Source organism: Sapajus apella, unplaced genomic scaffold (assembly GCF_009761245.1).
Source record: "Sapajus apella isolate SASKATOON/1434 unplaced genomic scaffold, GSC_monkey_1.0 scaffold158, whole genome shotgun sequence".
NCBI classification, from domain to species: Eukaryota; Metazoa; Chordata; class Mammalia; order Primates; family Cebidae; genus Sapajus; species Sapajus apella.
In genome coordinates this window covers 2,058,419-2,072,584 of record NW_022437098.1, presented here as the reverse complement: position 1 = coordinate 2,072,584, position 14,166 = coordinate 2,058,419, and the positions used below count along the sequence as shown (strand labels likewise).

Here is a 14,166-nt window from a genome sequence, read left to right as displayed (position 1 = left end):
GGCTTGCAAATGGCCACCTTCTCACTGTGTCCTCAGTGGCCCTTCCTCTGTGTGTGCACTCCTGGTATCTCTTCCACTTCTTTTTTTTTTTTTTGTTTTTCTTTTCTTTTCCTTTCTTTTTTTTTTTTTAGACGGGATTTCGCTCTTGTTACCCAGGCTGGAGTGCAATGGCGCGATCTCGGCTCACCGCAACCTCCGCCTCCTGGGTTCAGGCAATTCTCCTGCCTCAGCCTCCTGAGTAGCTGGGATTACAGGCACGCACCACCATGCCCAGCTGATTTTTTGTATTTTTAGTAGAGACGGGGTTTCACTATGTTGACCAGGATGGTCTCGATCTCTTGACCTTGTGATCCACCCGCCTCGGCCTCCCAAAGTGCTGGGATTACAGGCTTGAGCCACCACGCCCGGCTATTTTCATTTTTATTATTATTATTTTGAAACAGGGTCTAGCTCTGTTACCCAGGCTGGAGTGCAGTGGTACATCCACAGCTCACTGCAGCCTCGAAATCCTGGGCTCAAGTGATCCTTCTGCCTCAGCCCCCCAAGTAGCTGGGACTGATGCATTTGCTACCATGCCTTGCTAATTATGTTTTTTTTTTTTTTAAGAGTCAGGGTCTCACTATGTTACCAGGGCTGGCCTTGAGCTCCCGGGCTTAAGCTATTTTCCCGCCTGGGCCTCCCAGTGTTACGATTACAGGTATCAGCCACTGTACCTGCCCTCTTCTCTTCATATAGGGACACCATTCCTGTTGGTCTAGAGCTCTGTCACTATGCCCTCATGTAACCTGAATTACCTTGGTTGAGACCTCATCTCCAAATACAGTCACATTGGGGATTAGGCTTCAGCATATGAATTTGGGGAAAGACAATATTCAGTCCATAACAATGCATATGAATGAGGAATGTATCCATTAGGGAGTGGAACTGCTGGCCCCTGGGGTGTGCGTATCTTCAGTTTCAATATGTAATGTTGAACTGTTCTTCATGGTGGCTGCACCAGTTTACGTTCTGACAAGCATGCATGAAAGTCTCTGTTGCTTCATATTCTTGCTATGCGAGTCATTTTAAATGTTGCTAATCTGGGCGGGGTGTGGTGGCTCACACCCGTAATCCTAGCACTTTGGGAGACCAAGGTGGGTGAATCACCTGAGGCTAGGAGTTCGCGACCATCCTGGCCAACATGGCAAAACACCGTCTCTACTAAAATACAAAAAATTAGCCGGGCGTAATGGCAGGCGCCAGTAATCCCAGCTACTCAGGAGACTGAGGCCAGAGAACTGCTTGAACCTGGGAGGTGGAGGTTTCAGTGAGCCAAGATCACACCATTGCACTCCAGCCTGGGCAACTAGAATGAAACTCTGTCTCAAATAAATAAATAATAAAATTTGCTAATCTGGTGAGTGTGTCATGACATCTTATGGGCTTTAATTTGCTTTTCCCTGATGACTAGTGAGGAGGAGCACCTTTTCTTTCTTTCTTTTCTTTCTTTCTTTCTTTGTTTGAGATGAAAAATACAAAAAATCTCGCTCTGTTGCCCAAGCTGGAACTGGTCTTGAACTCCTGACGTTGTGATCCACCTGCCTCTGCCTCCCAAAGTGCTGGGATGCCACCACAGCCTGCCAAAATTGTTTTTTAATGCCTTTTTGAATATCCTCTCTGGTGAAGTATCTGTCACCATTTTTATATGTGAAGGAAAATGCCTGTTGGAGTTCTAACCAAATATTCATTCTTTTTTTTTTTTTAATTGAAGCTATTTCCTCTGCCTCTCCTCTACGTTGGGAACCACATAAGTGGATTATCAAGCACAAGTAAATTAAGGTAGAGTGCGGGATTATGGCTCTGCTGCCCAGTGGTACAAAGACCAAGTTTGATTTTGCCATTGATGCTGCTTGCACTATATATAGAAGACAGTAACGTTTAGTAATTTAAGAAAGCAAGGTGGAGTTTTGAGTTTAATTTGTCGATGATTTTAGGAATGTTAAAAAGCTTATGTTTTATATTGTATTCAAGCCTGAACATAGCACATGAGAGCTGTAACATTAAGATAGAGAAAGTCTGATTTATTCAGTAGGATTGTTGGTATGAATGTGGTTTTGTGTGACTTTGGTTTCATCTCAGTTTTGTTTTTTTTTTTGAGAGGGACGGAGTCTCGCTTTTCTCAGGCTGGAGTGCCTGGGATGGCTCGCCGCCCGCTCACCCCACCGCCTCCCGGGTTCAGGCAATTCTCAGCCTCCTGAGTAGCTGGGATTACAGGCACGCACCACCATGCCCAGCTAATTTTTTGTATTTTTAGTAGAGACGGGGTTTCACCACGTTGACCAGGATGGTCTCGATCTCTTGACCTCGTGATCCACCCGCCTCGGCCTCCCAAAGTGCTGGGATTACAGGCTTGAGCCACCGCGCCCGGCCTCATCTCAGTTTTATAAGAGCAGGAACATCGCCTCAGGCTTGGTGTAGACCAGGTTTGGTGCAGGGAAAAAGAAATGGCAGATATTTTCAAGTGTGCTATGTAATTCTGAAATTCGCATCTACATTTATTTCCGTTTTTTTTCTTTTTTTGTGAGACAGAGTCTCATTCTGTAGCCCAAGTTAGAGTGCAGTGGTACTATATCAACTCACTGCAACCTCTGCCTTCCGGGTTCAAGTGACTCTCCTGCCTCAGCTTCCCAAGTAGCTGGGATCACAGGTGCCCGCCATCATGCCTGGCTAATTTTTGTATTTTTAGTAGAGATGGGGTTTCACCATGTTGGCCAGACTAGTCTTGAACTCCTGACCTCAGGTGATCTACCTGCCTTGGCCTCCCAAAGTGCTGGGATTACAGGTATGAGCCACCGCGCCTAGCCTATTTCTGGATCTTTTGATTATGGGGCACATAATACCTTGTCCTTCCTGGAATGCTATTAAATGGATCAATTTCACTGTTAATGATTTTATAGGGTTGATCTCTTGTCCCTTCCTTACAAGGTTCACAATCAATATTACCCGTAATTGTTTTAACAGCTGTTGATAATCATTGTCTAAATTTATTATTGAATTACAAATTGCAAAATAGTTACCTTCTGCCTTTATTGTCTAAACATTTTCTTTTTCACTTTTTTTTTTTTTTTGAGATGGAGTCTCACTAGGTCATCCAGGCTGGAGTGCAGTGGCGCAATCTCAGCTCACTGCAACCTCTGCCTCCCGGGTTCAAGTGATTATCCTACCTCAGCCTCCCAAGTAGCTGGGATTCCGTGCCTGCCACCATGCCCAGCTAATTTTTGTACTTTTAGTAAAGATGGGGTTTCACCATGTTGGCCAGGCTGGTCTCGAACTCCTGACCTCAAGTAATCTGCTGGTCTTGGCCTCCCAAAGTGCTGGGATTACAGCCACGAGCCTGGCTTAAACTTTTTCAATAAGGACAAATTTTCATTACTTCATATAGGAAAAGCAGGATAAAAACTTCCTTTATCAACGTTCAGACTAATCAGTTAGTGTCCTGACACCTTCATTAGTGACTGGGGAGGGTTGTTTTTTCCTATCATGGATTTATGGCTTTTCATTTACTTGTTACAAGTCCTTTATCAAATATGTGTTTTGCAAATTTTTCTTCCTAGTTTGTGGCTTACCTTTTTATTTAATTAACACTTCTTTCACAGAGCTGAAGTTTTAAATTTATTTTGAGATGGAGTCTCGCTCTGTCATACAGGCTGGAGTGCAGTGGCGCCATCTCGGCTCACTGCAACCTCCGCCTCCCGGGTTCAAGCGATTCTCTTGCCTCAGCCTCCCGAGTAGCTGGGGCCACAGACGTGTGCTACAACGCCCAGCTAATGTTTGTATTTTTAGTAGAGACAGGATTTCACTGTGTTAGCCAGGATGGTCTCGATCTCTTGACCTCGTGATCTGCCCACCTTGGCCTCCCAACCAAAGTGCTGGGATTACAGGCGTGAGCCACCACACTTGGCCTTGAGGTTTTTAATTTTAATGAAGTTCACAATCAATTTTTTTCTTTCATGAATTATGCTTCTGGTGTGGTATTTGAAACTCATCAACAAACCAAGATCACCCAGATTTTCTAGGCTATCTTCCAGATTTTTTATAGTTTATATTTTACATTTAATTCTCTACAAATTTGCCTACTCTAGACATCTTATACAAGTGGATTTGTTCAACAGTTTTGCCTTTTTTTGTCTGATTTATTCACTTACATAATATTTTCACGGTTTATCCAGGTTATATTAGGTATCAGAATTTAATTCCTTTTTCAGGCTGATTTGTATTTCATTGCAGGTATATATATTACATTTGGTGTATCCGTTTATAAAAATGTTATTTATTTATTTTTCGAGACAGGGTCTCGCTTCATTACGCAGGCGGTAGTGCAGTAGTGCCATCATAGCACACTGCAGCCTCAACCTGCTGGGCTCAAGCGATTCTCCTATCTCAGTCTCCCGAGTAGCTGGGGCTGCAGGTGTGTGCCACCATGCCTGGCTTATTTTTATACTTTTGTGGAGACTAGGTCTCGCCATGTTGCCCAAGCTGGTCTTGAACTCCTGAGCTCAAGCAATCTGCCCGTCCCAGCCTCCCAAAGTGTTGGAATTACAGGAATGAGCCACTGTGCCTAGCTTATAAAAGTTTTAAAATTTTTATGAATTCTAGTTTTTCTATTTTTTATGTTTTGTTGCTTGTGCTTTTGATGTTTTACCTAAGGCTTTGCCTAACCCAAGGGTCATAAAGATTTACTCCTATACTTTCTTCTAAGAATTGTATAGTTTGGGCTCCTATATCCAGGTCTTTAATACATTTCAGTTAATTAAAAAATTATTTGTTTTAAGTGATGGGGTCTTTCTATGTTGCTGTGTTACCCAGGCTCAAATGCTGTAGCTATTCACCGGTACAGTCATGGCTCACTGTGCCCTCAAACTCCTGGGCTCAAATGATTCTCCACCTCAGCCTCCCGAGTACCTGGGACAACAGGCACATGCCACAGAACCCAGCCGGTGGGTTAATTTTTTATGTATGGTGTGAGATAGAAGTTCAGATTCATTTTTTCGCAGGTGATACCAGTTGTCACAGCACCATGTGTTAAAACGACTGTTCTTTTTCCATTGTATTGTCTGGGCAGCCTGGTTGAAAATCAAGCGTAATTTTAAGAGTGTATTTCTTGACTCTCAATTCTGTTCTATTGATTGCATATCTACCTTTATTGTTATTTTTTTGAGACAGGATGTTGATCTGTCACCCAGGCTGGAGTGTGGTAGTACTGTCAGCACTCACCATAGTCTTGAGCGTCCAGGCTCACATGATCCTCCCAACTCAGCCCCCCAAGTAGCTGGAACCACAGGTGCGCACCACTACACCTGGCTAATAATTTTTTTTTTTAAAATTTTTTGTAGAGACTGTGTTTCACCGTGTTGCCCAGGCTGGTCTTAAACTCCTGGGCCCAAAGGATCTGCCTGCCTCAGCCTCCTAAACTGCTGGGATTATTGGCATGAGCCACCATGCCCAGCCATATATATTTATATATCTTTAAGCCAGTACTAGCTAGTTTTGATTGCTGTAACTTTGTATTAAATTTTGACATGGAAAGTAGGAATGCACCAACTTTGTTCTTTTTCAAGATAGTTTTGATTTTTTGATTCCCTTACATTTCTTTATTAATCTTAAAATTAGCTTGCTAATTTCTGCCAAAAAAAAAAAAAAAGAATAGATCAAGCCAGGTAAAAGCTAAGATTTGATAGGGATTGTGTTGAATTGGTGACTTTGTTGGTGTTGCTGTAAAGGACTACCTGAGGCTGGGTAATTTATCAAGAAAAGAGGTTCATGTGCTTCACAGGTGTGCAGGCTGTACAAGAGGCATGGCACCTGCATCTGCATCTGGTGAGGGCCTCAGGCTGCTTCCGCTCCTGGGAGAAGGGGAAGGGGAGCCAGTGTGTGCAAAGACCACGTGGCAAGGTGGGGCGGGTGCTATCAGGCTCCTCTAACAATCAGCTTTCATGGGAACTCTAGTTTGAGACAGGTTATCCCTCGGTTGCCCAGGCTGGTCTCGATCTCCTGGCCTCAAGCAATCCTTCCACTTCAGCCTCCCAAAGTGCTGGGATTACAGGCATGAACCACTGTACTTGGCTTCTTTAATTTTTTTAAACAGTGTTTTGTAGTTTTCTCCACACAAGTCTTACACTTCTTTTGGTTAAAATTGTTTTTAAGAATTTTATTCTTTTTGATGCTTTTGATGCTATTGTTGATGAAATTGCTTTGCTAACTTCATTTTTTTTTTTTTTTTTGAGATGGAGTCTCGCTCTGTCACCCAGGTTGGAGTGCAGTGGTGTGATCTTGGCTTACTGCAACTTGTACCTCCCAGGTTCAAGCAATTCTCCTGCCTTAGCCGTCTGAGTAACTGGGATTACAGGCATGCGTCACTACGCCCAGCTAATTTTTTGTATTTTCCATATAGGTGGGGTTTCTCCATGTTGGCTAGGCTGGTCTCAAACTCCTAACCTCAAGTCATCCACCCACCTCGGCCTCCCAGAGTGTTGGGATTACAGGCATGAGCCACTGTGCCTGGCCTAATCTCATTTTTGGATTACTCATTGCTAGTGTATATTTAGAGTTGACTTTTGTATATTAGTTTTATTTCCTGCATATATGCTTGATTCACTTATCATAGTTCTAATAATTTTTAAGTGGATCCCTTAGGATTTTCTGTATATAAGATGTTCTCTGCAAATACAGATAGCTTTAGTTCTTCCTTTCCAAATGAGATGTTTGTTTTATCTAATTGCACTATCAAAACCTCACTGAATAGATACAATGCTGAGAGTGAACATCCTTGTCTTGTTCCCGATCTTAGAGGGAAGATATTTTAACCATTAAATATACTTTATTTGCTTTTAAAAGGCATAATCTAAAATACTTTTTGGACTTAATTGAAAATATAGAAAGTTTTGTTGTTATTGCAGCTTTGAAAAATGTAGGTCCAGCCAGTCTCATAAGTCATCTTTAGGTGTGAATATAAAATTCCTGAACATTCTTTCTTAGCTGCTCTCTGGATGCACTGTGTTTGACAATGTGAAGCCCGTGCTGGGTCTGGTTGGCTGAGCTGCCACTCTCCCTGTGCTGCTGTTCCGGCTCTGACTTTCTTTCTCTAGCTCATTGGCCGCTCAGGGTCGCATCTGGAAGCAGGTGGAGATGGGCTATTTCAGCCCTGGCAGTCTGTTGACTATGCATTGAGCTGCATCCTGGAATCTCTGGGTGTTAGGAGTGGGTGAAAGGTTCGTAAGTATATATTTTAAGGCAGTATAGCCTCATTACGTAAAATTTGGGCAAGAAAATCACCCATAAGTCTACCCTTTAACACACAATTTTAAATACTCATTTTCAGCCCAGCGCGGTGGCTTATGCCTGTAATCCTAGCACTTCGGGCGGATCACCTGAGATCAGGAGTTCGAGACCAGCCTGGCCAATATGTCGAAACCCTGTCTCTACTAAAAATACAAAAATTAGCCGGGTGTGGTAGTGGGTGCCTGTAATTCCAGCTACTTGGGAAGCTGAGGCAGGAGAATCGCTTGAGCCTGGGAGGTGGAGATTGCAGTGAGCTGAGATCATGCCACTGCACTGCACAGCCTGGGGGACAGAGTGAGACTTTATCTCTAAATAAATAAATAAATAAATAAATAATCATTTGCAGCCTTTTTCCACATACAGAATGTATCTTGTTATAGTTGCAGACCCTACATGGTTTTGTATCCATTCGTTTTATTTAATATTCATTTTCCAGTAGTATTTGTACTGTAGAGTTATAATGTCAGGTTCCCTCAAGTACGTACCCTAATTTATTTAACCATTGTGATGCTGTCTGACATTTATGTTTTCCCACAGAAAACTGTTCACTGCAGTGAACACATTTATGCATGCGTTTTTTTTCTTTCTTTAGATTATTACCTTAGAATAAGTTTCCCAATAAGAAGTAATTAGATGCAAGGTTAGAACCTTTTTTTTTTTTTCTGAGAGTCTTCGCTCTGTTGTCCAGGCTGGAGTGCAGTGGCGTAATCTTGGCTCACTGCAACCTCCATCTCCCGGGTTCAAGCGATTCTCCTGCCTCAGCCTCCCAAGTGGCTGGGACTGCAAGTTCCCACCACCACACCTGGCTAATTTTGGTACTTTTAGTACAGATGGGGTTTCACCATGTTGGCCAGGGTGGTCTCGAACTCCTGACCTCAAATGATCCACCTGTCTTGGCCTCCCAAAGTGCTGGGATTATAGGCGAGAGCCACCGCTCCCAGCTGGTCAGGACCATTTAATGATTGCTGATGCATATGCCTGACTTGATTTGTCAAACGATGTGTCAGTTCACCTTGTGAAGTATTTTCAGCACAACCTTTAGGATGGTTGGACAGTATGGTGTCTTAAATTGCCAAGTGAAGACTGGGTGCGGTGGCTGACACCTGTAATCTCAGCACTTTGGGAAGCTGAGTCAGGTGGGTTACCTTAGGGCAGGAGTTTCAGACCAGCCTGGCAGGAGAATTGCTTAAACTCGGAAGGCGGAGGTTGCAGTGAGCCAAGATTGCGCCGCTGCACTGCTGCCTGGGCAACAGAGTGACACTCTGTCACCAAAAATAAAAAATAAATAAATTGCTAAGTGAAAGTGGTATGAAATTAATCTCCATGTATTTTTTTTATTATTCAATGTAATTTATTGATGGTAAATGTGAAAATTCATTTGGAAAATTAGTAAGCTTAATTAAAAATATATAACATGTAAAAGAAAAAAACCAATCAACCAACCCGGGTGTCTGACATACTTCGCTCTTTTCCTGGCAGCCTGCCGATGTTCACCGTGCTCCGGAAATTCACCATTCCACTTACCCTACTTCTGGAAACCATCATACTCGGGTGATTTTGTTTTTCCTCCGTTCTTCCAGTGTGTCTCCCATCCACTGCGTTTCTTTTGCCCAGCAAATTCTAGTGGCCGTTGCTAGTTGCAATAATTTAAGGACCAATGGTTTATTCACTTAACAGGAGTTGCTGCTTCTGTGATTCCCCACAAACTTAATGAGGGATTTTTAAAAAGTTGTAATTTTACCGTAGACAAATAATACATGTTTATGGCAGAAAATCATAAGGAAGAAAGAAGAAAAACACTCCAAAACAGACATGAATATGTATCAGCACTTGTTTGGTATATAAACTGGCTCCTGTTTCCTGAGCCAGATGGAATATATACCAATTTTGGAACGCCAAAGAGAATTGTCCATGCGTACATACAGGATAGGTGTGCAGGGTATTGGGATGTCCGTTCTGATGCAGTGATTATAATATATCAGAAGAAGTTAATTTTTATATTGTTGGTATAAAATTTCTCACAAGGATATTTAGTCTGATGTCTAAAAAGGTGATTCTTGATTTTGCTGGGAGGATTATTAGAAATGAATTTTGGCCAAGTGCGGTGGCTCACGCCTGTAATCCTAGCACTTTGGGAGGCCAAGGCAGGTGGATCACGAAGTCAAGAGTTCCATACCAGTCTGGCCAAGATGGTGAAACCCCATCTCTACTAAAAATGCAGAAATCAGCTGGGCATGGTGGCAGGTGCCTGTAATCCCAGCTACCTGGGATGCTGAGGCAGGGAAATGCTTGAACCCGGGAGGCGGAGGTTGCATGTGCCGAGATCGTGCCACTGCACTTCAGCCTGGGCGACAGGGCAAGATTCCATCTCAAAAAAAAAAAAAAAAGAATTTTGGTTGGTGGTTCAGTGTTTTAAGCCTTCGCGTTGAATTTTATCTTAATCTTTGAATACTTACTATCAGTTTGTACAAACTAGATCCACCAACAGGACCGCTTCTGTTTTTTATCCCAATACCTCTCTAGTGAGAACTGAGAAATCAGTTTGTAATTAGATTAAGAAAACTGCTTAAGAAATGATGTAAATTTAGTCTGACTTAGAAGCACCTTTAGTGCTTTCTCTACATCAAGCACAGTCTACTAGATTTTACCTATAAATCTGTTTACGTCTATTTTCAATTTGCTTAAAAAATATAATCACATGTCAATGTTCTCCTCTCTGCTCCCTTTCCTTTCTTATTTATGTATTTATTGCAGGAAGCAGTATTCACTGAACATCATCGTCAGTGTCTTTGCCATCGTCCTTGGGGCTTTCATAGCAGCTGGGTAAGACTTTGGACTGTTTCTTCTCAATAACTTCTTTGTGTCTTTGACAATAGGCCCAGCCCCATCCTCAGTTTTTCATTTTCCATCTGGCTGCAGTTGAATTGAGTAGCCAAGAGACAAATTTGTCAAAGTTAGTGGAATCCCCATGTGTTCCTGGGAAAGTCAAAGTGGGTCCCACATTGGCCAGGACATTTCTGAGAATATATGAGGAGAGCATGGCAAGATGTTAATATCGCTTTTCTTCACAAAAAGCAGTGAACTGTCTACGGTTCTTACTGAATGCTTGTCTTCAATATAACAACTTTACTTGAGAAGTTCATGGGCATTTGATTAACAATAAGAGACTTACAAAGCCTTTGTGTGCGGATTTATTTGATTATTCCGTGATACCTTTGCAGTGGCTATTTCTGATGGTAGAATGTTTGGGATATGAGCCAACACTGGTGCACAACTACTACTTTAATAATTATTTTGTAAAAGGAATAATGAGGACGCCAAATCTTCATGTGCAGGCAGGCACTCAGATTCCTCTGTTATAGAATGGTGGATAGTGCATGTGAATAGTTACATTCCCTGGGTTCAAAGCTGAGCTGGAGGCTGGGTGTGGTGGCTCACCCCTATAATCCCAGCACTTTAGGAGGCCTAGGTGGGAAGATCGCTTGAGCCCAGGAGTTTGAGACCAGCCTGGGCAACAGACCCTATCTCTACAAAAAAATGAAAATAAAGAAAATTAGCCTGGCATGGTGGTGTGTGCCTGGAGTCTCAGCTACTCAGGAGGCTGAGGCAAGATCTCTTGGGCCCAGGAGCTGGAGGTTACAGTGAGCAATGATTGCACCACTGCACTCCAGCCTGGGCAACTGAGTAAGATCCTGTCTCTAAGAAAAAAAAAAAATCATGCTTATTGTCATTATAAATGTATTTAGTCCATTGTGTAGACTGAGGTTTATTACTTCCATTTCATCCGTACCTTTCTGTTGCCTAGTCCTAGCTGTGGGCTGAGTTCACCCCTTGAAAGCTGGCCCTGTAGTCTCAGTGTTCTGGCTCACACCACGGGTATAGTGCCGGCACACACTAGACAGCAGTGCTCAGAGCCTGGTCTAGTCATGATAAGCTTTTTTTGGAATGAAATGTTATGAATAAAGAAGTTAAAAAAAGGGACGAGTTCTGTGGAAGATGCCGTAGATGCTAAGGGGGACAGCTTCCCCTCTACTCTCTGAAGGTTCATTAAAAAAGGAACTGACAGCCTGGGCGTGGTGGCTCATGCCTGTAATCCCAGCACTTTAGGAGGCCGAGGCAGGCAGATCATCCAAGGTCTGGAGTTCAAGACCAGCCTGGCTAACATGGTGAAACCCTGTTTCTATGAAAAATACAAAATTAGCTGGGTTTGGTGGCAGGTGCTTGTAATCCCAGCTACTCGGGAGGCTGAGGCAGGAGAATCACTTGAACCTGAGAGGTGGAGGCTGCAGTGAGCCGAGATTGTGCCACTGCATTATAGCCTGGGTGACAGAGCGAGACTCCATCTCAAAACAAAAAACAAAAACCAAAAAACGAAGGAACCAACGAAAGAGCAGCTTGAGAGGAGAAGGAGAAAAAGACACACACATTTACCTTCCCATGCACGGGCGGGGTGCAGGTGCTTCTGTGTCCTTCACAGGGGAGAGCGGCGAATGGAGTCAGTGCTTTGAGAGATCAGAAATGGTGACTGGGGAGAATGAATGGACCTGGGAGACAGAAGTTGTAAAGAATTGATTCTCTTTGGAATTTGTACTTGAGAAGCAGACATTATATTTTTTAAGTCTGCCCAGATGTGGCTGCATGCCTCAGTCTTCTTCTCTATAGTAGATTTTGGAGAGGGGCATGGAACGCGAGTGTGTTCTTGTGGGTGAGCCCAGGCTTTTAAGGTAGAAAAGGGGGTATCCAAGAAAAGCCTCTTCAATATCTGCTGTCCTTCAGTGGCCTTCCATGTGAAAGAATCTGCATGCCAGGGCACCATATTTTGGGGTATAATTACCTGGGCTCCTCCCACGGCATTCTGAGGTCTCCCCCGCACAGCCGTTAGGGCTTCGTTAGGGCTCACTTTAAAAAACCTCTGACAGGCCGGGCGCGGTGGCTCAAGCCTGTAATCCCAGCAGTTTGGGAGGCCGAGGTGGGTGGATCACGAGGTCAAGAGATCGAGACCATCCTGGTCAACATGGTGAAACCCCGTCTCTACTAAAAATACAAAAAATTAGCTGGGCATGGTGGCGCGTGCCTGTAATCCCAGCTGCTGGGGAGGCTGAGGCAGGAGAATTGCCTGAACCCAGGAGGTGGAGGTTGCGGTGAGCCGAGATTGCGCCATTGCACTCCAGCCTGGGTAACAAGAGCGAAACTCCGTCTCAAAAACAAAACAAAACAAAACAAAACAAAACAAAACAAAAACCACTGACTTAGAGCCAGTCAGACTTTTGCAAAAAATGGTTTATGAAACTGATGGTAAGTCTTTGGTGAGGAATGGCCCTTCAGTTACCATGTGTATGTAGGCAGGTTTCCAGAACCAGTGAGCAGAAATCCAGCCTGTGCTTCACATATGTAAGGACAGTCTACAAACGATCTGAAAGGGTAAACTGGGGTTCTAAAAGCATCTAACTTTCAACCAAGAGCCAGCCTGGAGTAGCCATGCTCAGCCTGGCCTTTCCTCTGGCAGTCACAGAACGGATCCTTCCTGGTGGCTGCCATTCCCAGTGCCTGGGCACAGTGCTTAGCTACAGGCCAGCAGTGACCCCATCCTGTTCTCCTCTTACATTAGTGCATCCAGATGCAAGCAGTGGCAGATCAGACTGTGATCTGTGGGTGAGCAGGTGACGCTGCTGTAACAAACAACCTCCACTTGGCGGTAGCTTCACTCACCGGATGTGTCCCGCCCACCCCACACACGCCATCCCACTCCAGGCAGTGCGCGTGTGAGGGCTCTGCTCCCTGTGGTTACTCAGGGATCCAGGCTGATCGAGTCCCTGCCTCAGAGGGCACTTCTTTGTTAAACATGCAGGAAAAGGGAATGTGGCACTGGATCTTAAAGCTTTTGCCCAGAAGTGACATGTGTTACCTTCTCTTACGTTTTATTCAAAAGCAAGTCACATGGCTAGAAAAAGTTAAAATACAACATCTGGGCTGGGTGCAGTAATCCTCATGCCTGTAATCCTGTTACAGGAGAGGAGTCCCAACCCAGACCCTAAGAGAGGGTTCTTGGATCTCACACAAGAAAGAATTCAGGGCGAGTATGCAGTGCAGAGTGAAAGCAAGTTTATTAAGAAAGTAAAGGAAGCCGGGCACGGTGGCTCACGCCTGTAATCCTAGCACTTTGGGAGGCTGAGGTGGGTGGATCACCTGAGGTCAGGAGTTCAAGACCAGCCTGGCCATCATGGTAAAACCCCATCTTTAAAAAAAAAAACAAATAAATAAATAAATAAAAAAAGAAAGTAAAGGAAGAGGCTGGGCGTGGTGGCTCACACCTGTAATCCTAGCACTTTGGGAGGCCGAGGCGGGCAGGTCACCTGAGGTTAGGACTTCAAGACCAGCCTGGGCAACATGGCAAAACCCCGTCTCTACTAAGAGTACAAAAATTAGCCAGAAGCCTGTAATCCCAGCTACTCAGGAGGCTGAGGCAGGAGAATTACTTGAACCTGGAAGGTGGAGGTTGAAGTGAGCCAAGATCGTGCCACTGTACTCCAGCGTGGGCGACAAGAGCAAGACTCCATCTCAAAAAAAAAAAAAAAAAGTAAAGGAATAAAAGAATGGCTACTCCATAGAGCACCCTGAGGGCTGCTGGTTGCCCATTTTAATGGTTATTTCTTGATGACAGGCTAAACAAGAGGTGGATTATTCATGCCTCCCTTTTAGACCATATAAGGTAACTTCCTGACATTGCCATGGCATTTGTCAACTGTCATGGCACTGGTGGGAGTGTAGCAGTGAGGACGACCCGTGGTCACTCTCGTCGCCATTTTGGTTTTGTGGGTTTTTGGCCAGCTCCTTAACTGCAACGTGTTT

The 14,166-nt window shown here is 44.0% G+C and overlaps 1 protein-coding gene across 8 annotated transcripts in view; it reads left to right on the top strand.

Annotated features, from left to right (window-relative positions):
- SLC35D2 (solute carrier family 35 member D2) overlaps positions 1–14,166 on the top strand; it is a 67,856-nt gene that overhangs the window by 19,963 nt on the left and 33,727 nt on the right. For 3 of the 8 annotated variants that reach the window (XM_032266415.1, XM_032266418.1, XM_032266422.1), the window contains 3 exons: positions 1,751–1,818; positions 8,797–8,868; positions 10,072–10,140. In XM_032266415.1, the coding sequence (XP_032122306.1) occupies positions 1,751–1,818; positions 8,797–8,868; positions 10,072–10,140 (209 nt within the window). The remainder of the gene's footprint in view (positions 1–1,750; positions 1,819–8,796; positions 8,869–10,071; positions 10,141–14,166) is intronic. The other 5 variants (XM_032266421.1, XM_032266417.1, XM_032266420.1 and 2 more) reach the window with 3 other exon arrangements.